General features: G+C 38.8%; 2 protein-coding genes across 3 annotated transcripts; both read left to right on the plus strand.

Moving 5' to 3' along the window:
• The first annotated feature begins 5,722 nt into the window (after nucleotides 1-5,722).
• c16h7orf78 (chromosome 16 C7orf78 homolog) lies at nucleotides 5,723-7,849 on the plus strand. The gene is made up of 4 exons (XM_029452270.1): nucleotides 5,723-6,238; nucleotides 6,474-6,558; nucleotides 6,814-6,968; nucleotides 7,581-7,849. Exons 1-4 carry the CDS (start codon nucleotides 5,801-5,803, stop codon nucleotides 7,665-7,667), a joined length of 765 nt encoding a protein of 254 aa, XP_029308130.1. The 5' UTR covers nucleotides 5,723-5,800; the 3' UTR covers nucleotides 7,668-7,849.
• Nucleotides 7,850-9,421: 1,572 nt separating this feature from the next.
• Nucleotides 9,422-13,002, plus strand: arl4aa (ADP-ribosylation factor-like 4aa). Of its 2 annotated transcripts, none has more exons than XM_029452406.1 (2): nucleotides 9,422-9,574; nucleotides 11,553-13,002. In XM_029452406.1, the coding sequence occupies exon 2, from the start codon at nucleotides 11,657-11,659 to the stop codon at nucleotides 12,257-12,259; it is 603 nt and encodes a 200-aa protein (XP_029308266.1). In that variant the 5' UTR covers nucleotides 9,422-9,574; nucleotides 11,553-11,656; the 3' UTR covers nucleotides 12,260-13,002. The 2 variants fall into 2 exon arrangements, with proteins under 2 accessions (XP_029308266.1, XP_029308264.1); XM_029452404.1 differs by lacking the exon at nucleotides 9,422-9,574 and adding an exon at nucleotides 10,076-10,281.
• Nucleotides 13,003-17,197: the final 4,195 nt, after the last annotated feature.

Genomic DNA, 17,197 nt, shown 5'->3' on the forward strand with positions numbered 1-17,197 from the left:
GAATGCTTTGCAATTTGCTTTGCATCTAATCACTCAAAAGATTTGATTATCAAATGAACTGCTGATTAATCTTCAGTTAATATCCAGCTCTGTGTTTCAGCTGTAGACAGTAGGCTACTAAACAACAACAACAACAACAACAACAACAACAAAGCAAATCCTCTGTTACACATGTTACACATTCTGTAGGTTTCTGTTTTCTGTATCAACTTTACTATTCAAACATTACACACAATTTCATTAATCAAATTACTCTGGGCGCTCTGTTATTCAGAGCAAATTAAAATTAATTATCTGAATCGACTAAAGCCTGTAAAACTATCTGCACGTTGCAATGTTTTCTCCATTTCTAAAGGGGGGGGGGGGGGGGGGGAAAGGCAGACTTATGGCCTAATCATGGAAGTTCACTACTGGCAGGCCAGTTATATTTTATAAGTCAACACTCCAAACCACTAAAACAGATGGCCCACATGCTACATTTTTCAGGGAAACAGCTTCAGCCAACGAGTGGGATTTTGGATAAGCAAACTACCACAGTAAGGTCCTTTCCAAACTGCTCGTTTCCATTCTCACGCTCTAACTTCAGCCGTGCTACTCAGATATAGAGTTTCACTGGCGGGAGCTGAGGAGCTGGAGCTGATTGTTCCGTCAAATACTTGGAACAGATCTCTTTAGAAGAATATAAAAGAAACACCGTTTAATTTGTATTGTAAAGAACTGAACATTATTTTTGTTACAGTGATCGGTACATTCAGGGATGTTAGGGCAGAAGAAGCAGAGAATGCAAAGATATTCATAATGTATTAACATATTAATACATGATGTAGAAGTAGAGACCTTTGCTGCAGTGTAATTCTTTGGTTGACCAGTATCAGCAGGAGGATTGTTTTTTAAATAAAGTAGACCGTTTAAGTAAACTGTGAAGTTTCAATAAAGTCAGTGAGACAATATTCTGTGATTAACGATGAATAAACCTTTGGACAATCATTTCTGCAGGTCCACAGAGAAGCAATGTAGACCGTCTTCTCCCAGTGCAACATGGAGGTGCCTCACTGTCTTGGTGAGACGCTCGTCTGTTGGACTCCCACGCGAGGAGGGATATAAACCCTCCCTCATAAATCTCCCAGAACATCAACCTGCTCAGAGCCTGGAATAACCATCAGGTAAAAAAAAACAACCCACTTTCTTCTCTGCTGCTCATACCTCCTCTTACACAACCAGCAATTAAATCTCAATCGGCCTCCCGGATGGAAAACATCTATGTCAAGTGACCATATAAGCGGTACATGACATGTAAGACTTTGTAGCTTTCAAGGAACATCCGGGGAGCAAAGAAAGTGGTAAATAAATGGGGATAACTCATTTTGTGCAATTTTCCCTCATTATAATAAGAAATGGTAGCACTGCAGTGTCCCCTGGGAAATGTGATATCAGCTAAATGATGCAGGAAATGGCAACTGTATGTAATTACCTTAACCTCCACCACTGACAGGAAAACCGATTGTACAACTTTAAAGACTTCAAGTGCATAAGGAGCAGAAAAGCACAGGAAAATGATTTCAGCAGAGTTAAATCAGCCTTAAACACCGGTCCAAAACCTCGTTATAAAAGCCTAAACGCAAACACACTTTCCCAGTTTTACCTTTTTTGTCTTCCCCGCTGTTGTTTCTCGCTCCATCACCTGCATGAAAGAAAAAAAACATTAGTTGAAATGAATAATTCAGCACAGGTCTAAATCAGTGCTCTGATGTACAGTCCACTGAGGCGACTCGTGTTCAGTTAAAGGTGAAAGTGCTTCTTTTTTTTGTTAGGTCCTAAGCTCTTTAGGGCTTCCCTACTGCCTGTGTTGAGCCCCTGTGGAGAAGATTTGGACAGCAACATGTAATCATTCCTCAGCTTGTGTCTTGACTAACACGTGCATGATGTTTTGGCAACAACTGTGGTGACAGAAGCGCTGAGGTGACAGTAAAGGCTCATGAAAATCATTCAGGTGGTGCGATGTCATATCATTCTAATATGGGATCAACTTTCCGCAGACAATTACATAAATGTCAGACTTAAGTAAAAGTGGCAACACCGTCAGCTGTAAAAAGTAAACAAATATTAGTAATGTAAACCTAAATATCAGAAGTAAAAGTAATCATTGTGAAGAAGAATAGAGCATTTCTTGTTGTATTGGTAAAAACCTTGAATCTCCACTCTATCCAAATGGAAATACGCAAGCAAAGTAACAGTACCTTCGAATTGTGCAGTATTTTAGTGCATATAAATGTACTTTCCACTTGTGGAGTGCAAATAAAACGTGAGAAGTGCTGAGTGTGGGTTCTGTCCACGCTGCAGAAGGAGCTGCGTTGTGTTTAGTTACTGTAGAGGACACATGTGACCTCAGAACAGCTGAGTCATGACACAAGCTATTCCTGCTTTTACCTCCGACATGCAGCCTCTGATCACATTCTCCAACACAGACAATGTATCTACAATCCCTGATCCAGTAACTAAATCCCAAAAGTCCTATCAGAGTCAAACACGACTGTTTACTGTCAATACAAGCAAACAAACATCTGTTATTGCATTTCGTTTAATGATGCCAAAAGGTACATGGAAATATAGAACACCTTTTTCAAGCCTATCCACTTCTAACTAGTGAGAGTAGTAAGGACAAAAACACAAAACACAGACATCTCTTTATATTTTATACTGACTTTGGCAGTGTGTTCATGCAGGACCTTATTGCTCATAATAAGCTGATTGAGAAAATATGTTTTCAGTGCCTTTAAATTCTGTGAAAAGGTTGTGTTTTCAACAAATTGGATGACATTTTAATTTTAAACTAAAACCAGATGTACTGTGTGATGACTTTTGCATAATGTTTACCAGGATCTTTTTTCAGTTTTAGGACAATTTTCCTGTCCTTGAAATAAGCTATCGTTATGGTGATGGGAGCTGAGGTAGACGAAGTTGCATTGTAAAAGAAAAAGAAAGAAAGAAAGGTATTTCATCATAAAAGGACAAATCAAAATAACAAATGTAAGAGCGTGTGATTTATTCACATTCATGACATTTCCTGTTTTATCACATTTCATTGATTTACAGTATACCTTCTGCTCTGTCTGAGCCGAAATGAAAGCAAAGAATGAAAGGAAGGAAAGAGCTTCTGATCCGATGGGATGGACAGGGATGGCTCCAGCTTCGGTCACAGTGCTCAACAAACAGCAAAAACAGATGGAGGTCCTGACACACAGTCAGACAGCGGGAAGGAGGAAGCTCTTTATTTCCTCAGCACAGTCTCGGATAATCTGTTTCAGCTTGTTTCTAATTTCTTCAGCAGTAACTAAGCCATCATTTACAAGCTTCTGTGCGTCACAGCATGACTTATCATGGTGCTTTTCTTTCTCAAACAACAATGCAATTAGGCTCCGTCAAGTTGTCAGAGTGACATGATGGAAACGCCTTTGAGGCCACTCGGGCTGTCACGTCTGACAAAAGGCTCCTGTAATTGTTACAGCCGAGGGCCACTGACTGCTCAGTGGCTGCACATGTCACTGGATACAATGGTAGGAGTTTTTTCTTTCAGACACAGAGCTAAGGGGCCAGAGGTAGAGAGGAGCCTCTAAAGGTGGCAGCTCCTGGTTTAACGGGGGCGGCGAGGTCAGCTCCTTCACAGGCGCTGTTTGGTCTCAGCTCGGGTTTCCTGTTGCCTTTTCCCCCTTGTGTCAGCTGTCTCAGTCGGTACAAACAAAGTGACTGCTGCAACAACTGTCTGGAAAAAGCTCTGCTGCGTACAGATCAGTGTTTACATAAGGGGAGCTCCTCTGCTCACTGTCTGGCTCTTGTAAATCACACTGAGGTTTTCTTTTATTATCTATTCATTTTGCCCAATACGGTGACTAAGAGAGACCAAGTTCTACAATGATTCCTTAATTGTCACACGTTGCCATAACTTATGTAACAATTAGTTTAGTTAAGTCTTGCCTTTAGTCAAAAGGAATTAGAGAAATATACGCAGCTCAGACTCAGTACTTCATGTTACATTGGTGCTAATGCTGGTTTCTTTACTGTACTTTATATGCATGCTCATCTATTTTTCTGTTAGCTTTATTTAAAGGCAGTATTCATTGATCAATTGGATAAACAACTGGAAATTATGCTGATGAGAGCACTGAGACATACAACATACATTTGCGGGCTGAAAAACTGATCTAAAGATGCTGAAAAAGTGTTTTGATAAAGGTCACAATGATGTATACGGACGGGATCACCAGTTATAAATCCTAACGAAGAGTCATAAACAGCATCCAGAGACATTTAGAGAAGATTCATGTCTAACATATTTAAAATCCAACATAGAAAGGTTGCTTTAATGTTGTACTGTGTGCTGTACTGTACTGTTATACTGTATATAGATATTTGGCCACTTATGAGGCTCCTCAAACAGTCTACTTCCCCGTCCTGTCTTGGAGGTTTAGCCAGGAGAAATGTAGAGATTAAAGACGAGTATCTGGAAGAAGCATCATCTCTGCATGTCCTGGCTCACTACTGGAGACAGAGTGTTGGTAAAGTTCACTGAGTTAGGGAGTTTATCTCAAACAGTACTTAGAACTGTTCCCCTCTCACCATGGACTGAATCCTACTTTCTTTCTTGTGTTTTACTTCCTCTGCCTCAGTCTGAACTTTACAACTACAGCGTAGAAGACGAAATGACTAACGGGAGTGAAGTCTGCTTCTCTTGAAATAAATTAAAGTAGCACATCATACCATCAATGTATGAGCTTCCCCTGACTGCCACCACCTGCATGGTATGCTGCCATCTAGTGGAATTATCCGGACATTACAACCTCATACTGTTTCTCTTACGGCACCTTGTACTTTACTTCAGATATTCCCGTTTAGTGCTACTTTTAGATGTTGCTCCACTGAAATCACTCCTCAAAACACACTTGTATAAAGATGTTTTTAATTCTGATGCTTTTATATTTGTTTATTTTGGTTTTGACTTATTTATTTACTCCTTTGTCTGTTGGTTTAATTCATTTGATTGTTTTTACGTTCATATTTGTAATTGATTTACAATTGATTTCCATTTTTATTTGTATTTTATTTGTCTTTCACCATATCTTTGATTGTTTTGCTCTGGATGTTTTTGTAAAGTGTTATATAAATGATAATTATAATTATATTTAGTATTAGTTTTTAACTCCTATTTCATTTGACACTTTTTTTATAGTGTCCTGTGTTTCTTTTGGATCTTTTCTCAGAGACTTGTATGGCTTACGTAATGTAAAGCACTTTGAATTGCCTTGTTGTGGAGAGGTGCTATACATTGCCTCGCCTCGACATGCTCCCCCTAATGTCATTGTGTAAAGTTCACACCATAAAGTCTTACTGCTCCAAACTGCCAGATTTGTATATGTGAAACTAAATGTAAAGATTTCTTTCTTCAAGACAGCAAGAAAGATTATAAATACACAAGATGCCACGACTTCTTCTATTCAGAGGGCACTTTGTTTGTACTGTTGCTAAGTTCCTGTTTTTGTTTAAATGTCCTCCTGAGCTCAGCCCACTAAACTTAATTCTTTTTCTTAAGGAGGCCAAAAGCAATCGTTACCAAGCAACACTTTTTATGTGTTTTATTGTGTGTGTCTGTAATCAACCCTTGTGTCTGTTACTGTCACTGTGTTCCTGACATACGAACAACAGTACAAACTCAAACTCTGTGCTGCGGATTTAAACTTAGACCGTTCAGGAGATATTTCCTGGGAAATTCGAGGTAAGACACTTATTTGCCAAATAAACAATCTAAATGCCCCCCCCCTGCAGTTTATTGCATCCCTTGTCCTCAGTCTGCTTTGAAGAAAAAATCCAATTCTCTGCAAGTCAGCATCTCTGTTCTGCAAGAAGCAAACGGTTCTCCGTCCCCGGGACTGAGAGGCACAGCGACGTCTGGAGCATCAAGCCACCAGATTTCTCTCTTAAACTCTACAGCTCTCTGTCAGTTCCTCAGAAGGACGAAAGAAAGACTCATTTGAATCTAGCTTTAACTAAATCAAGTGAAACGAAGAGGAGAACTGGAACATTTCTACCACGTGTTTTACATGAGAGTTGCCGGAGGGAAGAGTCTCCAAAGTTCATCACATCATACAGGCCTCCAGATTCTCTGGAATCCGAGCTGATGTTTGTTAAGACTGGGAAGTATCTTTCCGGGTCTTACAAGAACCCCACACCACATAACTTCAGACCAGTAAGTGTCTGCAAACACCAATGCTTTATACCTTATTCAGTATGTTTGTCGTGTATATGTTCAACACAAAATGGTGATAAACACACAGGATGAATTCTAGAAAGGTTAGCAGGCTCATACTCATTTTACCTTGAAGTACAGCATACAGCGCTGTAGTTGGTAATGTTTGATTTGACCACAAGGTGGCGATAAACACAAAAGTAAAATACTTTTTTGATTTTTATCACTTTTTCAGCTCAATGAGGAACTTCCAGACATCGTTACAACCTACGAGAGAGATGCTGGTAACCTGAAGTTAAAGTTAAAGCACTTGGACATTAGTAAGTGGAATATGACCTGTAATGTAATGTCATGTCATCTTTTGACATTTCCTGAGTTAATTTTGGCTCAAACTTTGTCTTAGAATGTGGTATTCTAAAAGGTTTCCATTTGTGCCACTACCGTGTGTTAAAACAAATGCATGTTGTGTTAACATATGTACTGAAAACTGTTAAATCAAATGCCTGTTTCCTTAAATGTTAAAATGTATTTTTAGCCACAAATGACTGAAAGAACGATTTTTGTTTTCCCCCCAGTTCGGACCATTTCCCCCAGACACGGATCAGAGTCAGATTTAAGTTCAAGGGACACAAAGACAAGGATGGACATGTTTAAACCTGCAGAGCCCAGATGGGATGCGGGGCTCATACTCCCTCAGCTGCTCTGGCCTCCAAAATCAGCGTCCTTTACTGTCAGTGGTGTTGTTTGCATCATATCTAAATAAAGAATGACTTCTATGTTAACTTGTGTAGATCACAAACAGGGGCATGGCTCATACAGTCATGCAATCATCATGCAGATTGTGTGATGTAGGAATAATATCTTAAAGTACATCCTTTAAAGTCCTTTACTGTGATTAGGATACTACATTTCAGAGGGAGATATTGCAGTTTTACTCCGCTGCATTTCTCTGGCAGCTGAAGTTACTTACAAATTAAGATTGTACATACAAAACATATGATGTGTTAATAAAATACTAAAACTACCCACCAATACATAAAGTAGTTCAAATGAGCTCCACCTTGACAAACTATAACAGCTGCTTACATTAAAAAATATAAAATGTAAATACATTGTGTAGTGTGGTATTGCTCTACTGGAGTAACTTATTTGAATACTTCTTCCACCACTGATTACATGTCATCACAGTATAATGCAATGCAGTATAAAGGAGAGTCAAAATATTACACATGCATACGTTTGTGTACTCAGAAAACAAAGATCTACATGTAACTAATTACTTTTTTAATTACGTTTTTAGTTACACCTGTTGTAATACTGACATCAAATGTTTGTTTCACAGAGACACAGACGAAGAAGAGGAGCGTACAGCGCATTCTTGGACCGCGTGGAGGAGAAACTCTCGAGATCATGGGAAAATAGATCATGACTAAAAACATGAGCTAATTTGGCTTTCTTAAAATGGTACATAATTATAACATTTAAACAAACGTTTAGATGTTTGTGAACACAGCAAAAAAACTGTGCTTTAGGAAACAAATAAGACAAATATAAAATGTCAATTATCATGCATGTTTTAGTCCATTCACTACAATTCAGATCTATGTTATAATAAAGCACACATTACTTAAACCATTTCCCAAAGCATGTTGTGTTTTTTTGTGTTTTTACTATCTTCCAGGTCACTACAAGGTTTAATTAGTTTCAATACAGTTTAAATGTAAAACATAAGAGCATCACCTCTACGGTAGATGTAACAGTAAGTTAATGTTAAGTTCTAACAAAGATAAACTGAAAAAGACCAAATAGAAGTGACATATTCAGGATTCTTGTAGCTTTAAGCGTATGACAGTAGACATGCAGTGACTGTGGGGTTATGAAGGTCATCACACCACAGTATGAAGCCCACTGGTCCACAGACAGCTGCTCATTCTGTACCCCAAGAATTATAAACATGTGAAGCCTGCACATGTTCGAAGCATATCTGAAATAGCTGCACATATGTATTCAATGAGTCATCTGTGACTCTGTGCATAACACGCAGACTAAATATAAAATGAAACGAATATCAGTCACTGCATTAAACCACATGACCCACACGCTGCCATGTGTTTTTCTCATTTTAAATCCCCCGTTATCCTTTCCAATGCTGAACAAGGTAATGAAATCTTCCATCTCATGCATGGCTAATAAAGATACTACTTACTTGTGTTGTTGTGTGCAAAAGTCTCATGGCAGTTGGGTAAAATCTAAAAAAGGAGAAAAACACATAAAGTAACATTATGAAAACATGTATATGGGATACAATTAATTTAATCCAAGTCTCTATAATAAATTATCTATAAAGGAAGCTATAATAATGGTAAACAAACAAATAAGTGAATAAAACTTAAAACAAAATACTGAAAGGTTTTAACTCTTATTTGTTACTTTTCATTATAGCAGAGATTTCCAGAAATGTTAAGAGGGTCAATATGATTTACAATAAGCCATAAGTAACCAGTTGTATTAGCTACATGACATACTGCATATACATAGCATAGAAACTAAAGAATGAATGAGTGGATAGATAATTATCTGATGATTATCATTAACATTTATTAAAATGTTGTTGTATCATTGTTTGTATTTTGTGCTGTTTTGTATGTTTTATTTGTTGACTTGTTTTAATAATAATAATAATAATAATAATAATAATAAAATAATACTGAACAAATAGCTTAAGCATGGTAATACATCTATTAATTGACTAAATAAGTATTATCCTATAGCCTTTGATTATTCATATCATGGGGCTGCTCCTTATGTCCAAATTTGGTGTGGCTGGTAGACTGTAGCCCATATCAACTCATACATTAAAGTAATTTAAATAGTAATGCAATAATTCCAATTCAATAATAGACATTATTCTGGGGCCATACTGCATAACATAATGATATGTCTTAAGTACAATTTTAAATGCAATACTTTTACTTGTAACAAAGTATTTCTACATAGATCGGAGTATTTCTCCCATGTTATATTCCCTGTGTCTGTGTGAAAATAAACAAAATAATTGTGACCATAAAACAGAGAAAGGTTATGTAAGCCACTGGAAGACCAGTTAGTTTGTTATCCTTCGTGCATGATGGGCCGTAGTAGTGAGCGTGGTGCTTTTCCTCCCTTTCTGACCAATCATTTTAAACAAAAACACGCGGATGAATGGGGCGGCGCTTGTTTCTGCAGACACACACACACACACACACACTCACACACAATCACGACACACTCTCTCCCTCTACGCACAAAAACGGACAGAAAAGGGAAAACACGCTGGCTCGCCGAGCTGAATCTACGGTACGTTTAAATTGTACTTTTAACGGTTACAGTCTGGTGAGGCTACTAAGCTAGCTTATCCACTAGCATACCGTGTGTTTCTATGCTATCTGAATGTCCGTGTATGGCTCAATATGGGCTACAAAATACCGTGAATGATGATGAAGCCCTAATATTGTAAACTAGCTGTCATTTAGAAGTGTGTTTTGAGCTCTTGAACGACATTTTTTGTCAAAACCTCCGTCTCTGCAACTTGGTGATACGATCTTATGAACGTCAACACAAAGTTTTGTGCAAAAAGTGCATTTTCTGGACAGTTTAAAACGTGCATATCGACTTTTAAATTAAATGTACCTTTGTCGTTTTTTTTTTTATAAAGCTAATTTCAAATACATCGGCTTACTTACAATAACGATTATGGGTCAATGACTATACATTATTGATTTTATAAGTACAAATGGTGTGACGAACAAACTGAGCAACAGGTGATCCTGGTTCCAGGGCAAGACGCGTTATTGACAGCCGTGTTAGCCAATCAGCTGGCAGAGAACGGAGTACACGCACCAATCGCATGCACCCGCAGTGTTCGCGTGGGCGTTGATCCAAACTGACAGCAGTGTCATCAGCGGTCGATCCACAGTGGGACACTAAGGACAGACAGGGAGGGTGTCTCCGCTTCAAGAAGGATTTTCTGTCGTCGTTGCCGAAATACGACGTGGAATTACACTGTGAGTTAATTTCAGACTGTTTAGACGATTGAAAGGACCGCGTTTTTGTTTAGGGAGGATTAGGTTTAATGTTTTTTCTACAGATGGCTCAGACTGCGAGGTATTTTGCACTAGACATACCAATTAATTTGCTCACCTGCCTTGTAAATACTTGTCAGTCCTCTGTAAATGTTACTCTTATATCTTATCCAGGGAAAATTGGAGTCATTGGAAGCTAAACTCTATGTTTAAATACAATGAGGGATGTAATGGTATACTAAAATGACAGTAACATATTGCAAAACTAGCAAACAGGCCCCAGTAGGAATGTCACAGTGATACCATGTGAGATTAATTCATTAAACTTAAAACAATATGGTGGCTATAAAGACATTATTTTGGACTTAAGGTGACTGTTACCTCCTCATTGTGTGAAATTAAGTTTCTGTCTTTGTACATTGGATATGCTCTGTTACAGCTGGGTACAATACAGTATATGCCATTGTGATTTGAGACTGTATAGTGCGCTGCTCAAAAGTCTTTTCCTGGTCATAAATTATGTTGTTGAAGTGATGCACTACTGTGGAGTGTGGACTGACATGTAAAATGATTACGCCCATTTATTTTGGTCATCATCCACTTTTCTAAAAATAACAACAAACTTTTGCATGTGAAAACTGTCTGATAGCACCAGCAACAACCCTAAAATGTTACCACATTTACAATATCAACATATTCAGACTAAAGTACTAAGATATTATCTTTTTTTGCATGCAGATTTAATGCTCACTTAGCTGATAATGTGATCGAGACACCTTTCACATTATTCCTATGGAGTTGAGCTATTGTTAATGATATATAAAGATATATATGAGTGTAGCTTTAAAGCAGGACTATGTCCATTTTGAAGGAGAACATAACACATTCTTCCTGTAAGAATTTAAAGGTTGGAGGCAATAAAATGCACCTTGGCTCAAATCAATACACTTTTACTGCTACAGCCTTACTTGGTCTGGTATGACCAGAAGCTTATGTTAGCAAACTTTGGACCGATGTTATTGTGTAACTTACATTACTCAGTTTGTTGACGTTATCACTCTTATTACTTGTGCTACTGTTTACCCAATGAAAGTATTTAAAGCAACAGATGGGACATTTGATGTGCCATTATCCTGTAATTGCAATTTGTCACCACAGTGGCTGTTCAGTCAAAGTTACATAGTCTTTCTTTAAGTGCTACTGCTTCTGTAAGCCTGTTTCGCCCACAATAACATTTGCAGTTTGCTTTTTAGGTAATTGCTGCATTCATTTTGGAATATCAGCAGATCTGAGGATTATTGCTGGACCGGAATTGGATCAAATCTCCCATACCACCAATCCTTCCTCATGAGGAAAGATGGGGAATGGATTGTCAGAACAACCTAGCTTCGTCTCAAACGTCTCGTTCTTCCAGTCGTTTCACATCGCCATCCTCGGCCTGGACTCTGCAGGGAAGACCACCGTCCTCTACAGACTGCAGTTCAATGAGTTTGTGAACACTGTGCCCACCAAAGGTTTCAATGCGGAGAAGGTGAAAGTGTCTCTGGGCGGCCACAGGACTGTGACGTTCCATTTCTGGGATGTAGGTGGCCAGGAGAAGCTACGCCCCCTGTGGAAGTCGTACACGCGATGCACGGATGGCATCATATTCGTGGTGGACTCTGTGGATGTGGAGCGCATGGAGGAGGCCAAGACGGAGCTCCATAAAATCGCCAAGACTTCTGAAAACCAGGGGGTGCCCCTGCTGGTGGTAGCCAATAAACAGGACTTGAGACACTCTTTGGGACTTGCGGAAATTGAGAAATTACTGGCGCTGAAAGAACTGGGCCCTGCAACTCCCTGGCACCTGCAGTCAACCTGCGCTATCATAGGCGATGGACTCAGGGAGGGCTTGGATAGACTCCATGACATGATCCTTAAAAGAAGAAAGGTGCTGCGACAGCAGAAGAAAAAGAGATAAACTTGTCATGAAAAAGACTTGTCTGTTATATGTGAAGGAAACAAAGGATATTCTCCTGGGTGGATACAGGCATCCGCTGCAGGCCAAGATTCAAAATGCTGAGTTTTATCAGTGCAAAATGGAGATTTAGGATTCCCAGTCTTGTTCTTGTGATGATTGATGAGTTGTTCAGAAAGTGACACTTAAAGGAATACAGTATGAAGATGAGAAAGTTTCAGACATGTGTGGAAATGTTATAAAGAGTGTATATGGATTAAAGAGCACTGAGGGTTTGGGGTCTGGAAGGGTGATGGATGTTAAGGATGCTGTATGTTTCATGAACGGCTGTTCCAAACAATATTACCAAAACATTTTTGGGCTGTGACTAGTTGAAGGGTTATTTAGTAAATGATTGAAAATTGTTACACCAGAGGGGCAATGAAATATACATCCGTTGTATTTTACTGTGCTCTATGTTATTATATCTTGTTAATCTTTACACTGGACTTTCTTTGTCAAAGAAAAGTATTATCGTGCATTATTATCGACTTGCTTGCTGTCTTATATCATTTTTTAAAAGCACTTTAGATTCCTACTTCGTATGAAGTTTACAGTTTTTAAATAGAACATATAGTGTTTGATTTTACAGCAATGTTTGGGCAAAATACAACAGATGCTACTGTAGTTGGTCCACATTGGCCACATTGTCATTAGACAGGTTATGCATTATGTTTTGCTTAATAAAACATATTTAGAGCAATGTTGACAGTATGGAGGGTGTTATTATGTCCACTTTGTTATTCAAGAGCTTAAAAAGCAGGTACTTAAAGATGTGCAGGATTGTAACCTTCAATTAATTTGGGTGAAAGCCGTGTTCAGCTTTGAGAAGCTTGTTTGAATCCGTAGAGAGAGAGAGACGAAACAAGCCGTGTGTGAAAACATTTGTGCCCTTTAGCTGACATTAGGAGTTGTGCTGTCACATGTGAATGTGATGCAAGTGGTTTCCTGGAAAAACTAAATACATGCTCAGTCAACCTAACCTGAAATTATCACTTTGAAAATATCTTCGGTTTCATTTCAAGCAACTTGTACAATGACTGTGTTTACACAGGAACACACCCAAATCCTGAAGGTCCATTGAAATGATTTATTGCAGGTGTGGAGCTCTTTATTGTCTGTAATGGAAACTTTGACATAGATTTAATTAGTCACTAAATACAAATGCTGAATTACAGTATTTGCATTTTGTGCAATGAGCTACTTATATACAGACATAGGTAACATTGCTATCAATCCGATTGCGCAATATTACATAAAAAAAACAAAAAAACAAGCTGGTGGACATCAATGAAGCCTAACTCCAATCCAAAGGTCTCCACAGTAAAAAGCTGGTCTATTGGGTGCTGCAGTGTTAAGGGTTAAGAGATGCACTGGTGCCGCACAGATGAAGAAAATGTTGTCAGGGCAGTCTGTAGGCCAGAGCCAGTACAACAGGCTGGGGCAGGAGACTGAAGCCAGTGGCATTACTGAGTATTTTTGGACTGAACTGGGTGGATATGCAGCCCCGTGTATTAACACCATTTGCTCTCCCATTCCTTTGAAACAATTAATGACTGTAAAGCCCAGCAGGCCCGTGCAGCAGCTGGCTTTCTAAAATAACTCTGTGATGCAGATTTGCACTGCTCACAGAGGGAATCGCCAAACATCCACACCATATAAATATCTGTTCCAGTTATATGTGATGATTGTGACCTTGATGTGGAGGTTTGGTGCATCTCAGGGGGTCTGTTGCGTTTGAAAATAGAAAATACATGTCCTTAGCACTAATCTTCACACATTTGTAGGACTTTATAGGGCTACAACAGCATAGTCAATGGAATACTTTCTGATTATTAAAATATTTTTCATGGCTTTTACTGCCTTTATCAGATAGTCAGAGGGGGACATGAATTATGGCAAGACAGTAAGGAGGAATGACACTCGACTGTTGATCCCAGAATGCCCCATTTCTGTCAAAAGTTGATGAATCATGATTTTGTGTTGGGAAGCCCAGGTGCATCTTCCCAACTTGTTTTTAAAGGAAGGAAAGTCAAAGGTCAAAGGCATGTTCACAATTTTCCTGATTCTACTTCCTCTTCTCTGAAAGCAACGCCAGCTTTCAGTGTGTGTTTAAATCAATTAATACATCCTGTCCTGCTTTGCCTTGTATTTATTCCAGGCCAGTTCTTTTTGATCTGCTGAAACACTCACCAGGGGATTACTGTTGGTTATTGGCTCGGTAAAACAAAAAGCTTGTCATCTGTCTTTTGCAGACTCAGTTTAATATCTCTTAAAAACTACCAAAATCACATTACTGGATCATATAATCACTTTTCGCTTTTCTTCAGTCCCATCCTTTATCTCGGCCTTTATCCTTGTTCTTGTAAAGTCTTCAGTGAAAGGTGGATTAGGGGGGATAAATCTCTTGTCCAAGGCCAATGCATTAACCCAGTAACCTTGGATGGTGTGCTTGGCACCGAAGCGCTCCAAACAACATGAAGTGATAGGGACACTGAAGTGTCTTCATGAGCACATCTTGTTTGGAGTTGCTCATCCATGCAATAATGCAATAATTCCCTCCCATTACTGCTATTATAGTATGCCGTACTGGAGATACGCCTAAGGCATGATCGACTTTGGCAGTTATTTTTACAGGTTGGGCGTCATACAGCTGATGAGTACTGTACAATATGTTCTACCGTGTGTGTTTAGTGAAGACACGTGTAAAGCCAACATTCTTCTACAACATAAGAGAGCTGGGAGGAGCCGCTGCTTTCACAAGGATTTCTCCGCACTGTAAATTCCCATGTCAAAGTTTTTTTTTCTTTTTTTAATGATATCCTCGGTGTTCGTCAAGATAGTCACACCCTTCAAACGCTCAACATCGGAACACAAGTCTTTAAGGAGTCTCATGGATAATACTACATATGCTATAGGTTTATCTTCATCTGTATTCATTATTTTAACTTAAATTGTAAGAAATGATATTGGCAGATAGCTGTAAATACTACATTACCCATGAGCCTCGGCCACTATTGCCATGGAAGCCAGTTACAATGTATGTTGTTGCAATTGAGGACACCACACCCTAGTTGTCCCAATCCGTAACCTTAAGCTTCCAGTCGCGGAGTTTAAGTTGTTTGGATGTTTTGAATCAAACATCTCTGAACTGCTTTTTGGGAGTTGTAGTTGTCTTCTGTCTTGTAGTTTTTAAGGGCAAAGGCGTGTACAGTACCTTTGACCTTTTATCAAAGAACCCTAATGATAGGGGATGTAAGAAAATATCGATACACTTGAGTATCAAAATATCATGTTTTGTGATATATATTCTCATAAACACGGCATCAATAATGTCTAAACAATTGTATTTACTTCATTTGTTTAAGAATCTTTTTTTTTAAACAAAGATTAAATGGTGATTCATTTGTGATTGCATTCAACAACAACATATCCCATGAGTCTTAGCCACAGTCGTGTCAAAGTTTAGTTTAGAGGCTAAACAAATCATTAGTCTTTTCATTGGTTTTCTTTTAAGAATGAATCACGATGAGAAATTACGTTGAGCAATAAAACCTCAACTTTGGACTTTGGCTCTCTGTGAGATTGAAAGTGACTTTTAAATGATTTTCGTGTTTGGATGTGCGAGACAATGTGTAAACACTTTCCTCAACCTTAAGCCCTGGGCGACGCTGTTTAACACCTTTGCATATGAAAATAGGCATGTTTTTAATATAATGCTGTTGCTAGGTATATTTAAAATGCATACGATAAAGCTCTCTTTCTGCATGGCCATGACACAGTAATGTTTGTGTCAAACTGCACAACTTCACTTTGCCATAAATCCACCTCCAGAGGGTTATCTTGTTCTGCTGAGTTTGAAGATTTAGCCCATTGTGTACTTAAAAAGGGGACACGCAATATATGCATACTCCCAGCCTGCTTATTATGCAAGGTTATCATGACGGGATTCATTTTTTCTTCCCCCAGTCTATTGAGAGCGAGTGGCCTATTTACATGTGAATTCCTCCTGTAGCCCTGAAGCCTCGCTCAAAGTAGCGAACGGGGCCACCTGCAAGGGGAGAGAGGGTGGAGGGGGAGGAGGGAGACGCTGTTTGAGGAGCTAGAGAAGTGCACTCCTGTTTTCTTTGGTGCAGAGAAGAGAAGCTGGTTTCATTAATCCTCAGGATCCATGGAGACAAAGAGTGAGCTGTGGCAACACGAACGCAGAAAAAAACAGACAGACGTGTTTTTACTCACCTGAATACTGATCCTCCATCAGTTAGTAGTGCTGTGATTCCTGTAAAACATGTTACTGTGAGTGTTGATGATTCATATTCTGGCCTGAAAAACAAAGAACAGAGGTAAAAATACTAATACTAGTTAATCTGTTTTGCTAAATATGTTTTTGCAGGATTATATTGAAGACTCCAGTACGCTGTAGTGGAATTATATAACTAAGAACATTTACATTTACTAAGTACTGTACTTTAGTATCATTTTGAGTTACTCATACATTAGCAGGAGACATTCTGCACATCTTGTACTTTAGATACTTTAAGTACATTTCGCTGATAATACTCCAGGAGTATTTTTAGATGGTGTTTCTACTTTAACTTGAGTGAAGGATCTGTGTAGTCTACTTCTTCCATCACTGTCAGTGGTGCTTTTGCAGCATCGGAAACTCTTTCCCCCACATCTTTCTTGCCTATTCATCTGATGGGATGAATGCCCCCCCCCCCCCCCCCTCGCTTTCCTTGGGTCTTACTTCAGGTTTTGAAACTTGAAAAAAATGGCAGCTGTTCTGGAAGCATCACATTTTACTTTCCAACCAATGCACACCTGGCAGACAGTAAATCATGCAAAACAAAACATTGCATACACCTTCAGCTCTGAGTTTTTTTTTAAAATACAATAGTTTGG

Source organism: Cottoperca gobio, chromosome 16, assembly GCF_900634415.1.
Source record: "Cottoperca gobio chromosome 16, fCotGob3.1, whole genome shotgun sequence".
Classification (NCBI taxonomy): Eukaryota; Metazoa; Chordata; class Actinopteri; order Perciformes; family Bovichtidae; genus Cottoperca; species Cottoperca gobio.

Bases quoted from the DNA above. Each gene is read 5' to 3' on its own strand.
- arl4aa (XM_029452406.1), top strand. From the start codon at position 11,657: ATGGGGAATGGATTGTCAGAACAACCTAGCTTCGTCTCAAACGTCTCG.
- c16h7orf78 (XM_029452270.1), top strand. From the start codon at position 5,801: ATGCCCCCCCCCTGCAGTTTATTGCATCCCTTGTCCTCAGTCTGCTTT. The intron at 6,239-6,473 runs GTAAGTGTCTGC...TCACTTTTTCAG, and splicing joins CACCACATAACTTCAGACCA to CTCAATGAGGAACTTCCAGA. The intron at 6,969-7,580 runs GTCAGTGGTGTT...TTTGTTTCACAG, and splicing joins CAAAATCAGCGTCCTTTACT to AGACACAGACGAAGAAGAGG.